Consider the following 23,853-nt stretch of genomic DNA (forward strand, 5'->3'; position numbering starts at 1 on the left):
CCGTTTAGTCATTCCTCCCCCACAAAGCTATAAATTCCTCGAGGTAAGGCATTATACATTATTTATTCTGGTTTTCTTCAAATTTAGCATACTACCTGACACATACTAAGCTCCCTATATAAACAATGAGTTATACTGGCACAGAGGAACATGCACAGGTTTTTGGAGTTAGATTTAAAAATTAAACTGCAGATTAGCCATTCACTCATTAGCTATATGATCATGAGCAAGCATTTAACTTTTCTTAAGCTTCATCATATATAAAATAAAAAATCCTTGCAAATTGAGAAGCTTTGAGAAGCACCTAGCAATGTACACAGTGCATAGTGGATATTCAATAAATAGTAGTTATAACTATGGGTTGAGGAATTTTTTTTAGTCTCAGATAAAACAGCAGCAAGTTTTTTGTACAGAGCATATTCATCAGAGCTTTTATGTCTTCTATAGATTTGTTAACTATGTTCAGTTATGGTTGAAGGAAAATTGATGTACACACTCAACAAACATTTACGAAAGCCTACTATATGCTAAAGCATTGGGTATATTAAAAAATGAAGAAGGCATGGTCAGGAAAGTATTTCAAAAGGCTATTAGGAACATGTAGGTCCTCCTCTCCTTGTCTTTACTATCCAATAAGTATGGCTATTGCTGAGTTTCCAGGACTTATATGAGGTACCACTCGGTTACATTATATAATTTCTTATTTCATTAATTCAAAAAAACTTATTAACTACTCCGTGGCACATTGTGCCGGGAGATACAGAAACAAAAAATTAAGACAAACAGTTGTCGGAGTGCCTGGGTGGCTCACTCAGTTAAGCAGTTAAGCATCTGATCCTTGAATTCAGCTCAGGTCACAGTCTCAGGGTTGTGAGCTCAAACCCCTCATAGGGCTCCATGCTGGGCATGGAGCCTACTTAAGATTCTCTCTCTCCCTCTGCCTCTGCCCCATACTCCCTGACTCCCAAAATGGAACAGTTGCACACAGTACAAGGAGGAAGGGTATTACTGAGTTTCTGCGTCATATATGAATATCCTTTGCACTATAATTCCATCCTTACCTACATAGACTTCTGCAATCAAACTGAGTAAAACTGTAAAATGATCCAGTCCTTTTTATTTCCTATGTTACTTTTTGGCTTGTGATCTTGATTTACTTGAAGATTTAGTCATCCAGGTGCCAACAATTCTGGTAAAGAAATAAAAGGCAGGTTGCTAGCTCATTAAACTCTTCTTGATGGTCACCAATTTAAGTTAAAACTATTTAGTAACTACTAACCTTATTGATAGTCCTTTTTTATTTCTGAATTCTTTTAGCAGTTCAAAATTACCTATTCAGCCATCTCATTTATTTATTTATTAATAAAGCTAAGTTCTAAATTGTGTAATTTACAGTCTGTCAAATCATTTGGATATGAACTATAGTACATCCTTGAAAATTCTGTAACTTAACTGTAATTTCATTGTAATTATATTTATAGAATCTTTGTAGAATCACAGTTAATATGCAAATTATTTTCATTCACAGTAAACAGCAAGTAACCACTTCCCCAAAATACTTCTCCTCATAGCTTTACTCTTCTCCTCCTCCACTTGTTTTATTCTTACCATAGAAACTAATTGATTAAGATCCCTTGTTTGGTTATAAAATATGACCCTATCTGAGATTTTTTTCATATAATCCTAATTAGCATTGTCATTCCTTTGCTTCCAGAATAAAGGAGAATTTGGATACATAACTGCAAAATTAAAGAACTATCTTCCACTTGTCACAGTTCTGTAAATGGTACAAAGATCATCTGAAATCTAGTACAGTAATATTATTTCTACAGAGGCAGTCAAAGCTACAATAATTGCTAAATTCAGAAACCGATAGTTAAGCAGTTTCACAGGCTGCTATCATTACCAAAATGCACACTAGATCTATATTGTCATGCCATTTAGCTGATTTTTGCTTTAAAAAAATTAAATATTTGATCAAGTTCAGAAAGCTTCAGAATAAATAAGGACAAGCATCCTGGAAGAATGTTAGGGTTGAAAGCACACAGGTTCAGGCCTGGTTAAAAAAAAAAATCAGACACCTTCATCCTGCATGAATGAATCTTCAATAGTTGAATAAAACCTTTAGATACAGCACTTTCTGAGTAGACTAGTAGCGTAGCTGCTGGGGGTGAGGAGGGGGAAATGGGGAAGAGCTACTCATTGGGTACTGACCTTTTTGCGGTGATGAAAATAACTTGGAACTAGATAGAGGTGATTGTTGCACAGCATTGTGAATGTACCAAATGCCACTTAATTGTACACCTTAAAGTGGTTAATTTTACATTGTGTGGATTTCACCTCAATTCGAAAAAATTTTAATGAAAATTGAAAGATACAGGGCCTTCTGGCAGAAAGGGACTTTACTTCGTGAAGGCCCCAAGAAGTACACCACCTCCCCGAAGCGCAGGGAGGTCGGTTAGGGTCACTCCCACCTCACAAAACGCTGTGTGGGCAGTTTACAGAATTCCCTCTGGCAGACCCTAGTTTCAGTAACAGCCAATTAACCTGCACCATCTTGAACTCATTTCGGTGAGAATGAGAAAGCGGCTAAATATTCATCAGAATCTTCTAGAAAGCCGCACCGCCGGTCACCCTCCGGAGCAACAGCGAACATGCGGGTGGAAACAGTAGAAGCCATTTTTTTTTTTTTTTTTAAGGTTTTTGTCGCGGGGGGACGGTACCAGTGAGGATTCAAAAATCTTCAAACATTACACTTAAACCTAGATGCTTAACTATGACAGATGCATCTGTCAGGCGCACAGCATCTCACGGCGAAATGCCTCTTTCTGTGGCGACTAAGTCTCTAAGCCGCTTTCTGTGGCGACGACGCTTTAAATGAACTCTCACCGCCATACCCATCCGCGGAAAGCTCCCATCACCAGCTGAAGAAGGCGGAACTTCAGAGGGCACTCCCGCCACACAGCGCGATCTGCGCCGCTGGGCTTCCTGGGAATTGTAGTTTTAGTTTTCTTATCTATGCGTTTTGTTCAGATCGGTATGGAGTGAGCCAGAAAACTACAACTACCAGAGTGCTCCGTAGCGGCGAGTAGCCGCGGCGGTGACGACCGCGGCGGAGAAGGCCTGGAGGGGCTCGGCGTTCTGGAGTGGCGCTGCTTGGGCCGGTGGCAGGTTGCAGACTGCTGGCGCCGCTGCTGAAGAGAACGGCGAGTGGGTTCGGCGTTTCCCGTCGGGGTCCCAGCAACGATGAGTGCTGCCAGGGAGTCCCATCCGCACGGGGTGAAGCGTTCAGCCTCCCCAGACGACGATGTAAATAACAATGGCGGAGTGGATGAGGGTTGAGGCCTACTAAAGGCTGGGGTAGGCCGGGAAGGGTGGTTTAAGAAGGAGGAAGGGTTCGCGGTGGCCCGAAGGGGGAGGGTCGAGAGGGAGGAACCAGAAGAATAGGAAATGTCTCCTTTCCTAACTTAGGGTCGGAAGGTTTGTAGAGGTCTACATGTTAAGAGCCAGAGACCTGCGTAGAAAGGGGGGATCGAAGAAGGAGGTCCTGAGAGGGTCGGGAAGCGTATCTCGGGGCTGATGAAGCTTCTTTGTCGGGCGTTTCTACTTGGGATAGGGATGGCAAGATCCCTCCTGTTTGAGATTTAAAATGCTCCTGTGACAATGTCAAGATGTTGGTGCACATTTGGACAGATTTTTCCGACCGGAATTATTTTCGCCCAGTGTACTATTAGGAATAAACCGAAAACAGTATTGAACCGAAAATTGTACCGGGAGGGGCATTTCGTACTGACGCATGGTGATGAGGTCTAAAATGTTGGGACCTAGAAGCCCATTTTGATTTCAGCTACCTTCTCCTTTTTCCCCCACCCAAGCTTGTCAGCTTAAATAGCAAACCATTCATTCCTTAAAGTAATCCATTAAATATTTACTGCTATGCCAGGTGTCGGGAATTCAAAGACGAATGAGTACGGTGCTTATCCTAGGTCTTTCTGTATATTTGTCCTAGCTCTTAGCGCAGTGTCATGGAGACTGCAGTAAACGGAAAACTAGGTCCTTCATACAATGGATAAACGCCATGGAAACGTTGACTGAGAAATTTTAGGGACGGGTAGGTGGGGGCATGGAGAGGTCATCTTTAAGGATGAAAAAAGAACTAAATCTAATTTTCTTTACGTTATTGTTTAAAGTACTATTTCTGAATATGTAGAATTCTTTATAGTGCAGTTCAGTGCACTTTCATAATACCTTTGTGAACCGTTAAAAGCTCACTAAAGACTACTACTAGTGCGTAATTTGTATAAGACCCACCCCTCTTCGGATGGGAGGTGGGATTACGACCGGAATACCAAGGTTCTAAAATTGAATTTAATTTTGCAGAAAGATTAGTAATCAGGAAAGATTTGGGGATGAAGAATTATATAGTGAGATTTTTTTGGTGCCCTCTGTTCTTCCCTTCTACTGCCTCCTAGATCTTGTTAATATGGTAATCCAGTAGTTGTTAGGCATTTATCTAAGGCATTTGAGTAACCTGGGTGCCATTTTAAAAGCAATTACATTGTTTTCCTCCTGGCATATAACTCTGACTTGATTCCTAGAATGTCAGGCACCTGTTTTGCTAGACTCAGAAATATCTTTTAGCTTGACAGAAAACTCTTGATGTTAGGTAATTTAACAGAACGTTAAAGGGATAACTCCACAGCTTCTATTGGGATCAGTGTAAGATGACCTTTAAGACCTTTTCCAATCTTATAAGCATTCTTTTGGAGGGAATGGTTGTAGTTGCAATTCAAGATTAGGTCCTACAACTTTCACACATTATCTAAAAATGATTATGTTGCTAATTTAAAGTGCAGTAGAGTAATTGTCTTTTGATAGTGATTTTTTTAAGTCAGTTTCTTTCATGTGACTATTACTTTTACTGGTAATTAGGAGTTTACTTATTTTAAAAACATTTTTAAATACTATATACAAAATTAAAAATTATTTTTTAAATATACATTTAAGTTGTAGAAAATCAGTTAATTATAATTGAAGTTGTAATTGATCATCAATTTCTAATGAACTTACACTGCATGTGAAAGATAATCAGTTTCTCTGCTTACTCACCTCACATATTAAATGGAGATAACAAAACATTTGAAAGATGTTAAAAGTAGAAGACACCTCAGTTAAGCATTTGCCTTCAGCTCTGGTCATAATCCCAGGGTCCTAGGATAGTGCCCCATGTCAGGCTCCCTGCTCAGTAGGGAGTCGGCTTCACCCTCTTACTCTGCTCTTCCCCCCACCTCATGCACATTGCCTCTCTCTCAAATAAAATATTTTAAAAGGAAAGAAAGATGTTCAAAATAGATATTAAGCATGGAATCCGGCTTTAAGAAAATGCTGACAGTGTTAGAAATAAATTCTAAGAGTTACTACATTATGTATTCAGGCGGAAGTAAATTGACTACAGTTCTATAATGAAAGGTATTAAGGATAACTTAAAAATGGTCTCATTGGTTTATTTGGAGTGGAGAAATGAAAACTATTTTTAAGAGAATGGGAGGTGAGGGGAAGTTAATTTTAGTAACTGGCGGAGACCCTCCAAGAATGTATCAGGCACCCATGTGCTTTTGAAAATGCAGCACTTGAGCAAGGTAGTTGCTGTTGTATGCTGAGGTCTTTGAAAGGAAGAACCAGAAGGACTTGACGATTGGAAAAAAACAATAGGATTAAATACTGTTAATGGTAGGATTATTTCTGTAAAGACTTAGGACGATATTTGCTCTTTTAATAGAAAAGTTTTGGCTTTCAGAAAGTTGTTTGGTTTTTAACTTGATTCTGTAACTATTATAACTAGTTCATAAACTATCACATATTCTATCTCATTTGATCATGTACAGCATGATGTGGAAAGAGCATAGAACTTAAGGCAAGAGGATCAGTCACTTAAACTTTTAAGTGACTTTGCCTCAGTGTTCTTATTTATTAACTGGACTCTTGAGAGAACATAAGTGAGCAGTCATTAGTATGTTGTAAGTTGTGAAACACTGCAGTTCTTAGGTGGTGTTGTTCTTAAGACAGTCTTTTAAAGAAGCTACTCTGTGTAGATTAAGAGTGGAAACTGGGAAGTTAAATGTGCGGTCCAGACTCCAAGAGCAAGTGATTTAGTGAGAATCAGAACTTAACTTTCGCTAGTACTTTGGTTTTTTTATTGCTTAATTGTGTTGAGCCAGAAAAAGTTAGGAACTAACTGTCTTATATAAAGATACTGAGTTGTCAGATGGAAAGAAGTGGAGATTTGGAAGTTAGGTAGCCAAGATCATGAAAGCATATAAGCTTCCCAAAAAAAGGAATTTGGAAGAACCACAAGTGATTATCCAGTGTTGTACGAATACTTAATTTTTTAAAATTTATTTTTACTTAAATTCGATTGGTTAACATATAGTGTATTATTAGTTTCAGAGGTAGAGTTCAGTGATTCATCAGTTGTATATTAACACCCAGTGCTCATTACATCAAGTGCCCTCCTTAATGCCCATCTCCCAGTTACCCCACCTCCCCACCAGCGCCCCCCCACCCCCGCAGCAACTCACAAGTTTGTTTCCTGTAGTTAAGAGTCTCTTATGGTTGGTCTCCCTCTCTGATTTCATCTTTATTTTTTCCTCCCTTCCCTATAATCCTCTGTTTTGTTTCTTAAATTCCACATATAAGTGAAATATGATAATTGTCTTTTTCTGATTGACTTACTTCACTTTACAAAATACTCTCTAGTTCCATCTACATCATTGCCAATGGGAAGATTTCACTTTTTTGATGGCTAATATTCCATGAACAAATACTTCAACACTCATATCCCTAGAGAAATGGTCACCATTGAGTTTGTTTTGTTTTTCTGGTGTTTTGGTTTTTGTTTCGTTTTGTTTTAATTAGAGAGAATGAGAGAGAGAGAGCATGAGAAGGGGGAGGGGTCAGAGGGAGAAGCAGACTCCCTGCTGAACAGGGAGCTGGATGCAGACTCAATCCTGGGACTTCAGGATCATGACCTGAGCCAAAAGCAGGTTTAGCAGCTGAGCCACTTAGGCGCCCACCATTCTTTTTTTATATTTTCTAAACCTTCTACAAATAATTTCCAGAAGAACAAAAATAGTGAAAACCAATTTTATTGAAAATTTCAATATGAATGTAACCATAGCAAGCCCAAATTTCTATTACATGGCTTTCTGATTTTTGTGACATACATACCTAAAATGGTTAGCATCCTCTGAGTCCGCTAACTGCTTATCAATTTTTGTGTGTAAATCTGGAACACATAGTTTCAGATTTCAAATAATTTCTAATAGATTTTAGCTTTATCATTATTTGTAGTTCTAGCATTTTCATCATCAAAATATAATATGAAGAATTTAAACCTTTGTGCCCATAATTTTGTGTTGAAAGGGGGGGTTGTCATCTTTGCCCCATAATTGCAAAACATTTTCATATTTAGATTATAAACTCAATTAGAATGATCAAGCCAATGAATGTTTCCTTTCTACATTCCTTCTAGTCACCTTTGTATATACATCTTCCTTTAGCACTTGTTCAGTTTCAGATCCTGTCAAGTAAATAAATATTGGTGTACAAATATAAAAGCTGAAGCAGTCACATTTTTTTAGAAAAACAGGATGGTCCAGGCTCTTAACTGCACAGTATTCAAGATGAAGAATCCCTATTGAATGACTTTCTAGATGAGAGTACTGAATTTTTTCTTTTTTTTTCTTTGTCTCTTGATTCCTTGATTGGAGAGAAGTCATGTAGTGTTTCAGCATTCAAAAATTCAGTCTTTAAGATTTTTGCATATACGATTAATTTTGCCATTATCATTTGTTTAGGGTATACCACCTATCATTTTGCATTCACTTTATTCATATAATAATTGTGACATGACTTTTGTCAGTTTCTGGTTTTTACCTAGTTGCCATTATGGGTAGAAATGAAAATTCTGGACTCAACTGTGTCCATGAAAGCTAGAAGTATACAATGGGGAGTAACATCTTGAAAGATGATGCACTACCTTGGACAACAGGATGAGAAAATCCTTTAGCTGTTTTTTTCTGTTTCCTTATTTTAGTCATTTTTAGTATAGTTGGCAAAAACTAATGAATCATAATATTTCCTATATTTGTTTCAAGATGTAGGGAAAAATATGATCACTAGGACTCCATAATATTTCTTAAGATTGTAAAAGGGCCCAACTGACCATTTGGTAATTGCAAGGTAGAATGCGTTTTACTTTTTTTTAAAATAAGTTTTCTCTGTTTCCGTTTTCTGTTTTCTCTTTCAGAAGACCTTTAAAAAAGAATATAAGTCTTAATATATCAATCCTTACAAACAAACTGCACAGAAAAGAAGTTGAAAACCTAAAATTGGGTCCATTTTGTGTTCCGTGGTCCTTTAGACAGCACTAAAGCCAGACTACCTTTTAAGTAATGACCGTGGCAGGCTCTGGGTTCGAAATCCTAGGTACTCCAGGGTCTTGCAAAGCTCTAGGATAGTAGGTCTCAAGGTGTGGTCCTCACATGAACATCAACAGCATCGTCACTTAGGAATTTGTTAGGAATGAAATCCTTGAGCCCACCTTACTTGAGCCCAGACTTACTGGATCTGAAACTCTTGGGGTGTAGTCTGGCAGTTTGGGTTTTAACACACCCTCCAGGTGATTCTGATAAGTGCAATCTTCAGAATCAAAGCTCTGGCTGCAAAAGAAATAAAGGATACTGCCTTGAGGTAATAGAAAAGGAGTATATATTGAGTATGATATATACGCTTAGGTACCTAAACCAAATCAATGAGCCCTGTTTATATTTAAAAATGACAGGGTTTTTTTTTAAACCTTGGGAGTTGTGGGGAGAGTTTAAATTTTTAAGTATTTATTAGTATGCAAAAAAACTAATGGCTGATTTCTTTTGTAGCTTGGATCTAGCAATTGGGAAGCAGCAGACTTAGGTAATGAAGAAAGAAAACAAAAGTTCTTGAGACTTATGGGCGCAGGAAAGGTAAGCATCAAACAGTTTGTGTTTTTTTAGTCTTTCTGTATAAATAATGTCCTTACTTTGTCTGTTGAGTGAGCCAGACTGAATATACTTGGATCCCATTTTCCTGTTCTGCTTAGGAAATACAGCTGACCTAACCAAGCACTTAAAATTTATACTATTTCTGAACCACTTCTGGGATTCTCAGTGCCACTGAGCAGTAAAGTTTAGAGACTGTATATAGAGAAACCTTGGTTTGAGGAGACTCCTGTGGAAGAAAGTTTATAATTTGCTATCTGTTAGCTTAATGACTTAATAGTTTTCTGGGCAGACCAGTTGGTAGGCCTTTCATATTTTATAGCTCCCTCTAGCCCATGAAGTACTAGTCAAGCCTTTATCAAAAACTTAATCTTTAAAATGTTCAGTATATTTTGAAATCCCTTTCAAATTGATTAACATGGTAGAAAATAGAAAATACAGGTGCCAGGAAAACACCTTTTGGGGAAAAAAACCCGTCTTGTTCCTAGCAATAATTTTTACATGCAAACACAGTTATTTCTAGATAATTTATTTTGTGTAAGCAAGTCAATTTATTTTTCTAACATTGCCCCAAATGTGGATAAAATAAGAAAACTTTTTTTTTTTGCCTTTTTTTTTTAAGTGCCTCAAAATTAAATTCTGCCCTTTGTTTTTGTTATTCATATGGGGACTCATTCATGCATTTTACCAACCATTATTGACTGTTTACAAGATGCCAGGGACCATGCTAGGTCCTGGAGGTTACATAGATTGCATGTTTGGAGCCATCATGTAATAGAGGAAACCAGATAATTTAGAATTATAATTGCTATGAAAGAACTATGCATGTACTATGAAAGAACTGTGGAGTCAACAGACAAGGGTAGCTAAGTCTGCCTTAGTGGTACAAGAAAGCATCCCAGAAATAGAATTGGTGAAACAAAGAGGAGTTAGCCAGATTAGAATAGTGGGGTTCAGGGTAGCGAGAGATCATGCAACACAGTAAGACCTGTACAAGGATGCATTTTTATAATATCTTTTTAACCCAGATTTCCCAGTAATTTTGTGATTTATCATGGAAAGCAATCTGAAGTTTGTCTTGATTTATGCAAATTAAGTATTTGTTAAGAATATATGAAGTAAGTAATAATTTAGGGGACGTGCTCAACCTAGTAGAATGAAAACTCCTTGAGTACTTAGGAAGAATACTCTAACATAAAGTGTATGAGATTTAGCTACCAGTTTTATATACCAGTTATATAGTCAAATGTATCTCAAAACTGTGGGGAAGAAAGAACAGATTGAACAATTTAAAAAATTAACTATCAGTATATGAGCTATTTAGCATACATTAAATTATTTCCTAGCAAGGCCAAGATTGTAGCTTTGATCTTATACATAGTCTGTTTAGTTTTACTCCGTTCTGTGGCAATGAAGTATATTCCTAACCCTAGCCAGCTACCATGAGTATTTTACTGGTCACAGGGAGAACCAGCTAGGAGAAAGTGTGAATAGACTAGTGCACTACTGTCATCATTCTCAGATAACAATGTATTACACATTTTCAAATCTTGATAATGGAGTGTCTTGCAATCTAAAGAAGCAGCATATTGAATCATTGATTTGCTTCTGTGATAATGGCCTGTAAAGCAGTTAAGTATTAATACTTGAAGCCTTTCAGTAATATCTTAGAGTATGGAAAATGTGTCTGTCATCCTTTCACAATAGGAAGATTTGTTATGTACTATATCTTCACAGGTGATTGGTTAAGATTACTTTGCAGTCACATTTATTTTCCCTTCACTGTGTTTTAGTGAAGAATTTCTTTTGTTTATGAAACTAAATATGAACCATAAGGAGTATATTAGAACAGATAATTGAGAGTAATTACGTGGGGTAACTAATTAGTAACATTGAATCAGGATTTATTTGTATATTTTAGAGTAGAATAGATTGCTTTAAATTCTGTTCTTGACAGTTTAAGATTAGGTACTTATTGTAGTCAAATAATGATGAGCTGGCTATTTGTTAAAGATCTATCACTTTTTTCATTATGAGTCTATTACTTTATTTTTATCTAGCTAAATAATTTCATTTGCTTTCTTTCTATAAAGTATAGGTATCAGAAAGGTATCAGACAGAGGAGATGGGAAAGTTAAAGCAACTCATTTAATTGGCCTTTTAGGAAAGAAAATATTTATATTGCTGCAATTTTTTAGTTATCCGTCCCATTTAAAGTTCCAGCCTGACCTCTGCATACTCTCCACTCCCCTTCTATGCTCTGTGTGTTTTAAAGGCACTTACAGCTTTCTACCGTACTATAATTTACTTAACTGATTTCATTTCCCCTCCTCATCTCTATCTTTGCTAGACTATAAGTTCCATAAAGACAAGGATCTCGATTTAATTCTTTTTCTTCACTTTATCTCAGAAGCCTGGAATAATGTTGGGCACATTGTAGACACTCGATAATTATTTTAAGTTTGTGGTCTCAAATTCTAATATATTTTCTACTTTTTTATAGAAAGAACACACCGGTCGTCTTGTTATAGGAGACCACAAATCAACATCTCACTTCCGAACAGGTAAGAAAGTAAAATATAATTTAAGAGGCAGTGCTGCATTTGGAACATGAAATACTCGTATGTATTGCGGGATATTCTCTGTATAATTGTGTTAATGATTAAAATATTAGATCTGGAAATGTATATGTAAATGTGTATATATAACAATTATCATATACTTTAAAGATTTGAGAGTATATATCAATGATATTCTGACCAAGAAACTGACCTTTTTCTATCTTCGTTTTTATTGATCATACTTATTATAGTGAGGTTTTATGCCTTATCTTGCCAACTGTTATGTAGTATGTATATATGAATTTTTTACAGAAATTATTTAACATACAGTATTATTGTTGGCATATTAAACTGGCTTTGAATTTATTCACTGAGTTTTGTTTTGAAATCCTTAATAAAGAATATAAACTTGTTGCAAAGCCTGAAGAAATTAATTTTAGTGGAAAAAGTTTTAAAATAAAAACTAAAAATGAGTTTGAATTTGAATTCAGGCTGCTAAAAAATGAAATTTTCTCCTATATAAAATTGACACTAATCTTGGACATTATTAATAATAGGACATAATGACCTGGATCATAGTTAATGAACTTTTTAGTTAAATTATTTAAATTAACTTTATACTGACCTAGAATATGTAGCACATTTCAGAAATTAACAGGTTTTTTATTTTTCCAAATATTTCAAATTGATTTGCGTTCTTAGAAAAAGAATTTCTGAGGCAAAAAGAATACCTGAGCTTTCTAGAATGGAAAAATACTTAACTACTACATTTATTCTTTTAAAACTGTGGACTTTATGAATAAAAATAGTGCAGGCACCACCATTTGTGACTTAAAATGAAATTCCTCTTAACATTTACAAATTAAAATGGCATACTCAAGCTTTTTTTCTCCCCACCCTAAGATTTATGTATGTATTTTAGAGAGTACGGGAGCACTTGCAAGCAGGGGGAGGGCAAGAGGGAAAGAAAGAGAAAGAATCTCAAACAGACGTCCTGCGGAGTGGGGAGCCCAATTTAGGGCTTGATCTTGGGACCCTGAGATCATGACCTGAGCTAAAATCAAGAGCTGGATGCTCACGTGACTGAGCCAACCAGGCAACCCCTCAGAAAGCTTTGATGGTATTAGTAATGTTCTAGTTGTAATTAAGTTTGTGTTGTTTCAGTAAACTGGTATGTAAGAAAAGCGTGAATTAGAGCCATTATTTATTTAGCCATTCTCTGAACAGAATTGCCTGCCTTTTCGTTGTATATCTGTTAAAAGACAAACTTTTTTGTTTGTTGCTGGTGCTTTAAATGTGAGAGAAAACTCACTTTCTGGGAACAATTATTTATTAGACTATAATTAAGCTAAAATTTTTAAGGCCCAGAGTTCTTGGTAATTAGTATTTATAATACCTGAACTTAAGGCAGTTCTGAGACTTGTGTAGTTTTAACTTAACACATAGAAAAATATAAGTTCTTCATCTTTTATCAACACTTTTGTAGTTCAGAGGGTAGGTTACTAGAGAAGTAATCATAAATACATCCTTCAGTTTTTTAATAGCAGTTAGATATTCGTATTATATCTACTGTATAGCGGAAACCCATCCACAAAATACGTTATAAAATTAGTCACAGAGAAATCAGCCCTGAATATATTAGCATTTGTAATATGGGTTTTTTCTGTGTAATCAAATGTTTTTATTAATTTGACTAAAACATAACCAAAGTACACTGGACATGCAGGGGAAGAAGACAAGAAAATTAATGAAGAACTGGAGTCTCAGTATCAGCAAAGTATGGACAGTAAATTATCAGGAAGATATCGACGACATTGTGGACTTGGCTTCAGTGAGGTAGTAATTAACATTTTCATTAAATGGGAAGATAATTTCTAAATTGATACCTTAATTTCTGTTAGATTACTCCAGCAGTCAAGAATCCTATGTAGAAGGCTTTCTTTTTACAGTCACTTAATTTTCCATATGCCCAAATAGGTCTTTGTAGATAATGAGAAAAGGTATTTTTGAGTTTTACAAACGTTTTCTGATAGAAGCTTAATGTAAATTCAACTTAGATAATCATTATGGCACATCTTTAATAAGCATGAACAACATACAAGCTAGAGAAAATATTTCATGTAAATACTAGTTTAGGATCTTTCTCAGTTTTCTCTGTGATCTCTTTTCATATTATAAGTGCTGGCTAAGTACACCAAAGTAATACAATATGTAAAACATTGATCACTTTTCCTCATTTCCATGGGTCAGTGGTTAATTTGTCTTACTTTAAAAAAAAAATACTGTTTATTTCAGGAAGATATGGTAGTTTTCAAACCACGGGGAGGGGAGTCAAGTGAGTGGTCTTCAGAGCTGTTTCTTAAAACAAAATCCTAATTTAAGTCTAATGGGTAAAACACCGGGATGCCTGAGTCGATCATAAAACTTGATGTTAATGGCTAGGGAGTAGGTGTTCTGAGACTGTGACAAAAATTAGTGTCTTTCCCAGTTTTTGTGCTGGGTAATTGTAGTATTTAAGAAGAGCCTGTTGGTTGATGTTCATAGGTAGAAGATCATGATGGAGAAGGTGATGTGGCTGGAGATGATGATGATGATGATGATTCACCTGATCCTGAAAGTCCAGATGACTCTGAAAGTGATTCAGAGTCAGAGAAAGAAGAGTCTGCTGAAGAACTCCAAGCTACTGAGCACCCTGATGAAGTAGAGGATCCCAAAAACAAAAAAGATGCAAAAAGCAACTATAAAATGATGTTTGTTAAATCCAGTGGTTCATAACTCCCAAACACTTAGTCTTTGTATTAAAAGTAAGCCTTATTGTTATAATGCACAGTGGAGGACTGCTTATAGAGCACAGACCTTTGTATTATAATTTTTAAAAAGGCCCTTTTAAATAATTACAAAGAGTGTTTGCTTTCAGATGCCATGGATTACACTTTTATGGGCATGACTATAACCATTTTTGTAAAGAGTAAGAGTTGTATAAAATAAGAAATAAATACAGTACTCAATTTCATTTCATATTAGCATCATCAAACTCTAATCTCACCTTTTTACCCCTTCAGATAGTTATGGAGGAAACACTTTTTTGTGGTAGCTGTTTCATCTTTTTTGTTCCTTCATATTTTTCTCTTATAAGAAGTTTAATCTGATACTGTGATGTGTTCATGAAAACTACTCAGTTATTATACTTTGCTACAGTAGAAGTATTCATCATGGGTATTTCTGCTGCCAGTAACTATCTAAATTGTTTGCAAAGATTAGGTACTTAGTTTACTCTTACTGATTCAGCTCTACTCTTTTGGACCAAAGCAACATGAGAGCAAATACTTTCACACCTGTTAGGATGGAGTTGCAACTGTCATACATTTGGCATGTTATGATCCCAAGCAGTCTTTATATAATTTGAATTACATTGTATGTTAGATTTTTGATAAAATTTGGCCAGTTTTTACAGAAGAAATTATTTCTCTGATCATTTGGTCCTATCTATTTAGGAATATGTAAAACTGGAATTTTTTTTTAAGGTAATATGTGACCAAAGTTAATTTTCTTCCTAAGGCCTAAATAAAGAAAAAGCAGTTTCCCATATTTGGTTTGTGATACCTTTATCCTCATTATCTAAAATGAGGAATAGCCTTATTTAAGAAGAAGCTGAAACAAATTTTCTTCATTGTATCCCAGTGTTGTTACCTTGGTTATTGAATTACTGGAAAGTAGTACTGCTTTCTGATTTTGTTGCTGCTGCTTTGGGAGTGAGATTAGAATTCTCTGCCTGGTGTTATGTGGTTGATGTGTACAGCAGATTAACAGGCTGCATTATGGGCTAGTCCATGATCTTTGAATATTTGGGTCCAAAATATTTCTAAGTAACATGTTCAGAGGCATGAGTCAAACCTGTTTGTTTGCTGAATTTTTATATATCTAGCTACTTATGTGTTCGATGTGTTGGACTTAAAAAACAAATTCCTATGTCACTTTGAAATTTAAAATTTAGGAGTATTAGCAACTTGAACAGGTGATAATCCGGTTCATGCAATCCATTCATAGATTAGAGCCCTCCAACATTTGGCTTTTGATTTTTCTTATTTCTTACATTGTTTTATAGTAGTTGCTACCCTACATAGTAAAATATATCAAGTCAGGGGGTAGTAGACAGGATATATGACCTTTAATAGATACTTGGTTTGAATAGGTTTGGCTTTATTCAAATTTCAGTTGGCCACAGATTTTTAAATTTCTAGGGTTCCTTATTACAACTCAATGAAGTAGTAAATGAAGGCTGATTTATGTTTAAGAATGGAAGTGGGAGAGATAAGTATTACGTTTTAAAAAGTATTTTCCATTTATTATTGAAACATACTGGGTTATTTATAAGTCTTGGTTCTTAATATGTAAATAGAAGAGCCTTCTTCTAAAATAACTTCACTGAAAGACCTTTTTCTTCGTGACCAAATGGAGAAGTTCTTATTCCAGCTAATTCATATATTATTGGACCATTTACATAATTCAGGGTTGGAATAAATTTAGGTCTGTTGGTCCATGTAGCCTAGTGTCCCAGCACCACATTAAACATCATGGCTATCTTTTAAGCATGAATATCAGGGTTGTGTTTTTTTTTCATTATCAATTTTAGGGGAAAAAACGAGACAGATGCTTTGCCATCTTGATATCCCTATTAAAGAATCAGGTTGGAAAATACAAATTATTTTGGTACAGTGAAAGACTAATTCAGTCAAAAGTTTAATGGCAGATTTCTATCACTGATAATTTCTTAACTGAAATGCACTTCTCCCACCTGTTTATCTATGCCAATGATATAACAGTCTTTACTGGAAAGCTTTTTAGGAACACAATTTCCAATTTTGTGTGTAATCAGTAAAAGTCCTCAAATCTATGATTTTATAAACCTGGGAGAAATGAAGTTACAGAAGAAAGTTTGAAGTTACTGTTTTTCTGATTAAACAGCAGTTTGAGATCAGAAAGACAGGTCACATTCTTTGAGTAAATTTTGAGGAAAAATTTTCAAATACCTGTTTGACTTCAGTGACCACTTCTTACCGGGCTTTGATTCCATTACTTTGTCTCCAACAACAACCATATCTTGGGTACTTCCAATATCCAAAAACAGCTTTACCTCTGAAATTGCTAATTTAGAAATTACCTCTGACCATGACAGTTCTGTTCTTAATATATGTTCAAATTAGGTCATTGTCAATCTATTTTCACCTTCACAATCCCTGTCTAGATTATTAATTGGTCTGTCAATTCAATAGCACTATTGTCAGTGTCCTAAATAATCTTCTTCAGTCATACTTTCCTGGGAAATTCCATGTGTAGATCTATCCAGTCCTTTATGGATTATTTCTGGAGAAGACCCAGTATTACTAAAAGTCAACGTTAACTGGCCTAAACACTGCATGTTATCAATACTGTTTTTTTCTAGTCAACTCTTTTCCCATTTTGTTAGCGATTGTCTAAAGCCTCTATTCATAAACCTATAACCCTCCTTCATTCTTAACATGCCCTAACTTACATAAGAAATAGATTTTATCAGGCAGAAATTCCTTCAGCTTCTGTCTTCTAAATTCACAACCATGGACAAGTTCCACAGCTTTAGGTCTTTTAGGTCACAGCCCTGCTCTACCACCACAGTAAAAAAGCTGAGTGACCTTGCGCAAACTAGATCTCTCTCGGTCTCCTTTCCTTGTCTGTAAAATGAAGATAGCAATAGCAACTACCTTGTATGGTGACTGTGACAATTTGATAAAGCAGATTAAAAGCATTTCACACTAGTAGGTATTCAGTGCTCAATAAATACTAGCTATAGTTAATCCTTTGAATCTTCTTGTGAACCTAGTGCTTTTGATTATCTTCCTTTGCATTTTCAACTTCTCCCTTAATCTGTTGGCCCTTTTCTGTCAAAGGGCCAGTATTTTTACCCCCAGTATTTTACATCTTAAAAATAATTGTTCTTAGATAATACATACTTGAGCTATTGTCATCCTACCTCATGCCTTCCACATCCAGTTTTAATAACTTGCTTCTATCACTGCCATCCCCTCCCTCCTCACTTCATTTCAATATGGTTTCACACAACTGCTTTGAAAACTTGCATCAAATCAGTGATTCTCATTTTCCTAAAACGGATTTTTCAGTTAATTCCTTGCTTGACCTGTTAGCAGTACTAAGCATTGTTAACCATCAATCTTTAGATGAATATCTATTCTTGGGTTACACAGATTCAATAGAATCAATTTCTGTAGATCTATATGTTCTTGTTCCTAAATTGATCTCTCTCAAACCTACCTCTCCTTTCATGATTGACTTTCTCAGGAAAGGAAGGAAAGGCAATACCTCTTCATCATCCCAAACTTCACAGTGATTTATCTTCCCTGTGGGTAAAATTAAGGCTCCAAAAGAGGGGACAATTTGAAATGTTGATACTGAGGCCTGAATGCAAGTCAGGAGGTTTCCTGTTCTATGCCTTCAATAAAATTAGTAGAGAAAGTGAATTGTCAGCTGATTTATTAGGGATACATTTTGGTGAAAGATCATTATGATGTTTGGCCTAGATGCCAAGAGTTCAGGTTGGGTTTTTTTTGTTTTTTTTTTTTAATTAACATAAAATGTACTATTTGCCCCAGAGGTTCAGGTCTGTGAATCATCAGGTTTAACACACTTCACAGCACTCACCATAGCACATACCCTCCCCAATATCCATAACCCAGCCACCCTATCCCTTCCCCCCACCACCACATTGCAACCCTCAGTTTGTTTCCTGAGATTGAGAGTCTCTTATGGTTTGTCTCCCTCCCAATCCCATCTTGTTTCATTTTTTCCTTCCCTACTCCCCACAAACCTCCCCCCGCCCCCCCCAATCCCTCATATCAAAGAGATCATATGATAATTGTCTCTCTCTGATAGGCTTATTTTGCTTAGCATAATACCCTTAGTTCCACAGAGGTTTGAAGTTTAAAACCTATTGCCAACTCTTCATATGAGCAAGGGTTCTCAGTGCTTTCACCTATAAAAATAGAAAACAAATTTTCTCCTTTAGAAATTCAAGTTATATACATGTTGCTTCTATTCTCCATGTCATTTTTCTTTATTTTTAAACCCTATTTTCTATGCACTGTATCTTCTGTCATTCCAATTCTATATTCATTTTTGTAAATTTTATTCCTGAGTTCCAGCAGCTCACATTTCATTCTTTGTTGTTTCATCATATCCTCTTGTATTTCTGATGTCTGCTCTTATTTTATAGAGATTAATCTTCCATTAAGATACTCGGGTTAAAGGGGCGCCTCGGTGGCTCAGTTGGTCGGACAACTGCCTTCGGCTCAGGTCATGATCCTGGAGTCCCAGGATCGAGTCCCACATCGGGCTCCCAGCTCCATGGGGAGTCTGCTTCTCCCTCTGACCTTCTCCTCGCTCCTGTTCTCTCTCACTGTCTCTCTCTCAAATAAATAAAAAATCTTTAAAAAAAAAAAAAGATACTCAGGTTATGAAATATTTGATCATAATTCTCAACTTTTAAAAATATTTTATTTATTCATTTGACAGAGATCACAAGTAGGCAGAGAGGCATGCAGAGAGAGAGAAAAGAAGGGAAGCAGGCTCCCTAACGAGGAGAGAGCCCAATGGGGAGCTCGATCCCAGGATGCTGGGATCATGACCCAAGCTGAAGGCAGAGGCTTTAACCCGCTGAACCACCCACATGCCCCAATTCTCAACTACTTTGAGGCAATTTTTTGTGTGTGTGCTTCATGTAATGTCTATTTTTCTTGATTTTTTCCTCTATTGTAATATCTTCATATAAAGCCTGTGCTAGTTTGTTTTTTTTTGTTTTTGTTTTTGTTTTTACTTTTATCAACTACAAATATTTATTGCACCTACGGTGTGTCAGCACAGTTCTAGCCACTGGAAGTACAGCAGTGAGCAAAAATCTTTAATGATTAATGAGGCTTATATTCTCATGGAGGGGTGATAAACAAATGTATCAAATGAGATAAACATAAGAAAACAGGGTAAAGGGATGCAATGTAAGTAACTGAATAAGCTAGGGGTCACAAAGAGTTGTGAGATGAGTTCAAAGAGATAGCAGTTAGGAATAAGATCATTAAAGCCACAAAAGGAACTTTGGATTTTATGCTGAGAAGAGATATCGGAGAGAGTTTTTGATTAGAGTAACATGATCTAATGTAGTCAGGCAGCTCTGTTTGAAAAAAATACTTTTGAGAGTCAAACGTCAAAATGGAGAGCATAGGTATGAAATTATTGCAGTATTCCAGGTGAGCACAGGAATGTAGATTAGAGGGTAATGGTGGAAGTAATGAGAAATTGATTCTGAGATGTATTTTGAAGGTAGAGGCACCAGTATTTGCCAGAAGACTGGATGTAGCATGTGAGAGGGGAGTCAAAAATGAGTTCCCATTTACCTGTATGAAGAAAACTGATGACTCATCTTAAATTTAAGCTCTGCCCAGGTATTTGCAGGATTTTCGTATTGAGGAGGAGATAAGCTAACAGTTTTTTATTGTGATCCAGAGTTATGTGTGTGAACCCTTGCCAGTGAAGATCATATGCTACAGTAGAGGGCTCTGCACATGCAGGGTTTTCCTCTCTTCCCTGCTACTTTAACAGACTGGTCCTGCAAATAGGCTCACCTTCGAAAAGACAGTAGTTAGGTTTCTCAGATACTGCAGAAGCAAGTCTCCTGTACTCTTCTTTTGATATTCACTACTCGTTCAACTCTTTCACTCACTTGAGAGTTCCACGTGTCACATGTCTCCTAGGCTTGTTGAAGCTAGAGTTTGCAGTTCCATTTCTCATTTTCCTTACTGCTTTTGGGTGATTTCCAAAAGAAGAGAGAAGTGACTTCACTCTTCTGTCTCCAAACTGGAACTACACATTAACTTATCACACCAAAATTATTACTGCTTAAACCCCCACTAGTTTGATTTCTGAACTTCAGCTCCCTAGCCCACTCTCAGAAGGCATTCCACAATTACTTCTGGCACAGGATAAACCAAAGGAACATCTGTAAGCTCCCCCCAAGGTATGCCCCCCACAGATGCCAAACAGTGCCTTCCCAATTCTCTCCATCTCACCAAACTGCTGTTCACTGCCCTCAAAGCTGCTTCAGGAGCCTAATTCACTCTACTAAACACAGTGGCTTTTGCGCCTTTACCAGTACTAAGATGTTGCCTCCTCAGGCTGACTTCAAATGGAGTCATTCTGCCTGCCACTCTTCAAATTAAAGTAAAGCCATTTCCAAAAGGATTCTTATATTAGAGATAAAAGATCAGTCCTGAAAACTGAGGCTTACAGTTAATGTAATAAACATGAAATTTAAGCTTTGAAAAGCTGCTACACAGGAAGACTTTCCTTCCAAAGCCAAAGGAAAACACAACTCATTATAACCCATGGCCTCTAGTTACACTGGCTATGTGCTTTCCTTTATAAAGCAGACTACTGGTATTAAGTTCTAATGTGGGTCTTGTCTAGAGTATGATCCTTAGACCAGTGGTTCTCAACCAGGAGGGATTTTTGCCTCCCAAGGAACATTTGGCAATGTCTGAAGATACTAATATTTGGTGATACTGGGGGGTGCTACTGGTATTTAGTGGGCAGAGACTAGGGATGCTGCTACATTTCCTATAATAGTACAGGACGGACCCCCACAACAGAGAATCATCTGGCCCCAAATGTTAGTGTTGAGATTGAGAAATGCTACCCTTAAACCCAGGTAGGATGGGCTTCTACTCTGGAGCCCAAGCCTTAAAGGGCACTGCATATCACAGATACATTTATCAAAGGGCAAATAGTGCCTTTATTGCTCAGAATCTGCCACTTGGGGCTGGCATAGTACAGCCTAAAACCTTAAACATTCAACCTTGTGACCAGGAAAATCCTCCACATATTTTGCCCTTTGTGCTTGAAACAAGAGGTGACTATGTCCAAATTCCATGATGGTGGATGGGTTTTGCCACTGCTAATGTCAGAGACAGACACTGCTTTAGAGTATGAGAGAATCTGAGTGTCAAAAGCATTTCAGTAAGAGAAAGACTAACTGATTTGTCAAATCCTTCTCACACAGATGTAATTCTTGCATAATGCAGTATTGTTGCCTAGCAGGGAAACAGAGTGAAAAGAGTTAGCATTCATACAATTATACATCCCTTAAAGAAAGAAAAGAGAATATGAAGAAAATCTATCTTTTAAAGCAATAAAAGAATCTTCCCAAACTTACAAAAGATATACACTCACGGACTTGAAATCTCTAAATTCCAAAGTAGATAAAGACAAACTCACATCTAGACATATTCTAGTAAAAGTGCTATGAACCAAAGACAAGAAGAAAAGTAACTGCAGACAGAGAAGAAAATACACATTATCTTTAAGGGTGCAAAAATAAGACAACTGACCTTTCACCATAAACAAAAGAAGCCAGAACACAAGGTAATGGTAACTTCAAAACACTGCGGGGGGGAAACCCCCACCAACAAGGAATCCTATCCACAGTGAAAATATCTTTCAAGAGTAAAGATTAAAAATCTGTGCTGGCCAACCCACACGGGACTTCTGATCACTGAGAGAAAGGAAGGACACTCTGATTTCCACGTCCAACCCTCCTTGCTCCTGAGGTAATTTTCCAACCGCAGTAAAGGAGTGTAGACAGAAGCAGCAGGTTCACTGGGTGGAAAAAACAGACCAGCATGCAAGACTGTCAAGGAGATTGGGATTTGGAAGTAAGAGTCCTGGCAATGGGGGAGCTGTCAAGCCCCAAATCTACAAAAGCACTCCCTTGGGCCCTTGGCTGACAGCCTTTGGAATGGGTAATGCACCTCCAGGGGAAAATGGCACAAAATGCTGACCTCCCGCTTCTACCTTTCCTCTGAATCTTGGCTCCATACAGTGCTTTGACAACTCTCCAGTGGGGGGGGTTTTGTTTGTTGTTTGTTTGTTTTTGTACTTTAGCCTCCTTTTCTATTTGTTCTCATAGAGGAAGTTGATTCAAAGTCACCTTGTCCACCATTGCTAGAAGCAGAATTCTTTCTATAAAATATTTTGGAAAGAAAATTTTAAAGGCCTAAATAAATGAACTTACCATGTTCAGGATTAGGACACTCAATATTATAGAGATGATACACGTCTCTCCAAAGTAATCTACACGTCATGCAATCTCAATAGAAAAAAAAAATCCATTTGACGGCGAGGGGTAAAACTTGGCAAGTTGATTCTAAAATTTGTAAGGAAATGGAAAAGACCAAAAATTGGTAAGATATTTGTGAAGAATAAAACAGACACCTTGCTTTTCTGGGAATCAGCACTTACTCTGAAGCTCTAGTCATTAAAATAGTGTGATATAATAACAGACAAATAGACAATGGAATAGGAAAAAAAGTAGCCCAGAAATAGATTCTCACACATACAAATGCTTGATTTATGACAAAGGTGGCACAGTACAACAGTGAGAAATGATAGATTCTTCAATAGTCTTGATATCTACATAGAAAAATGAAAACTGATGTCCACTTCACTTAAAAATCAATTCCAGGTGGATTGTAGATCTGTAAAAGGCAAAACAATAAAGCTTAGAAAACACTGTGGGGAAAAAAAAATACTATGGAAGAACATTTTTATGACTTAAGTATAGGAAGACTCTTTCAACAAGATTAAAAAAAACAAAAAACAAAAAACAAAATCCACAAACTACAAAGGGAAAATTTTACAAACTTGATTACCTTAAAATTAGTAATGTCTATTCATTAAAAGACACTGTAAAAATTCAAGTCACAGAGTGTAAGAAGATACTAGCAATCTAGCAATTCATTATAATCAATACGAGGCTTTGTGTCAGATACTTCTCGTGCTCCACTGCACATCCTCTAGGCCCCCATTTTACTCTAGCTATTACTGCTGTGGAATCTCATTTAGCCTCACCTCTCATTTGATGCCCAATGGCTTCTTGGCTGCCCCAATACGGGGATCTTTTGGGAAACACAGGTGGGATATGGAGATATGTGGGACACCCTATGGGGAAAACCCTTGGTCAATGGAGTCCCTGAGCTAGTAGATAAGTGATCTTCTCTTTCATACCTCAGATAATTTTGAGGTGTATTTTACATGGCTCTTCAGAAGGCCCCAATAAAATTGAGCCCATTTCCCACCACAGTCACCAGGTTGAAAAGGCATTCTTCTGTTGGTTTCTTCTCTTTCCTTTCCACTTATGTTCCATAGGATCATTTCCCAAG

At 36.7% G+C, this 23,853-nt stretch overlaps 1 protein-coding gene and 1 long non-coding RNA gene across 2 annotated transcripts; one reads left to right on the forward strand and one right to left on the reverse strand.

The window, feature by feature from the left end:
- Positions 1-1,060: 1,060 nt before the first annotated feature.
- On the reverse strand, positions 1,061-3,008 carry LOC116600222. Its single transcript, XR_004289550.1, has 2 exons — positions 2,776-3,008; positions 1,061-1,189 (listed from the first exon to the last, which is right to left on the reverse strand). It is a non-coding gene; the product is annotated as an uncharacterized LOC116600222 (long non-coding RNA).
- Positions 3,009-3,110: 102 nt separating this feature from the next.
- On the forward strand, positions 3,111-16,192 carry C9H11orf58 (chromosome 9 C11orf58 homolog). The gene is made up of 5 exons (XM_032360358.1): positions 3,111-3,309; positions 8,937-9,020; positions 11,539-11,599; positions 13,323-13,432; positions 14,141-16,192. The coding sequence occupies exons 1-5, from the start codon at positions 3,247-3,249 to the stop codon at positions 14,369-14,371; spliced, it is 549 nt and encodes a 182-aa protein (XP_032216249.1). The 5' UTR covers positions 3,111-3,246; the 3' UTR covers positions 14,372-16,192.
- The last annotated feature ends 7,661 nt before the right edge of the window (positions 16,193-23,853 follow it).

This window comes from Mustela erminea, chromosome 9, assembly GCF_009829155.1.
Source record: "Mustela erminea isolate mMusErm1 chromosome 9, mMusErm1.Pri, whole genome shotgun sequence".
Classification (NCBI taxonomy): domain Eukaryota; kingdom Metazoa; phylum Chordata; class Mammalia; order Carnivora; family Mustelidae; genus Mustela; species Mustela erminea.

Excerpts from the sequence above, each read along its gene's own strand:
- C9H11orf58 (XM_032360358.1), top strand. The coding sequence starts at position 3,247 with ATGAGTGCTGCCAGGGAGTCCCATCCGCACGGGGTGAAGCGTTCAGCC. Across the intron at positions 9,021-11,538 it reads GACTTATGGGCGCAGGAAAG|AAAGAACACACCGGTCGTCT; the intron begins GTAAGCATCAAA and ends ACTTTTTTATAG. Across the intron at positions 11,600-13,322 it reads AACATCTCACTTCCGAACAG|GGGAAGAAGACAAGAAAATT; the intron begins GTAAGAAAGTAA and ends CTGGACATGCAG.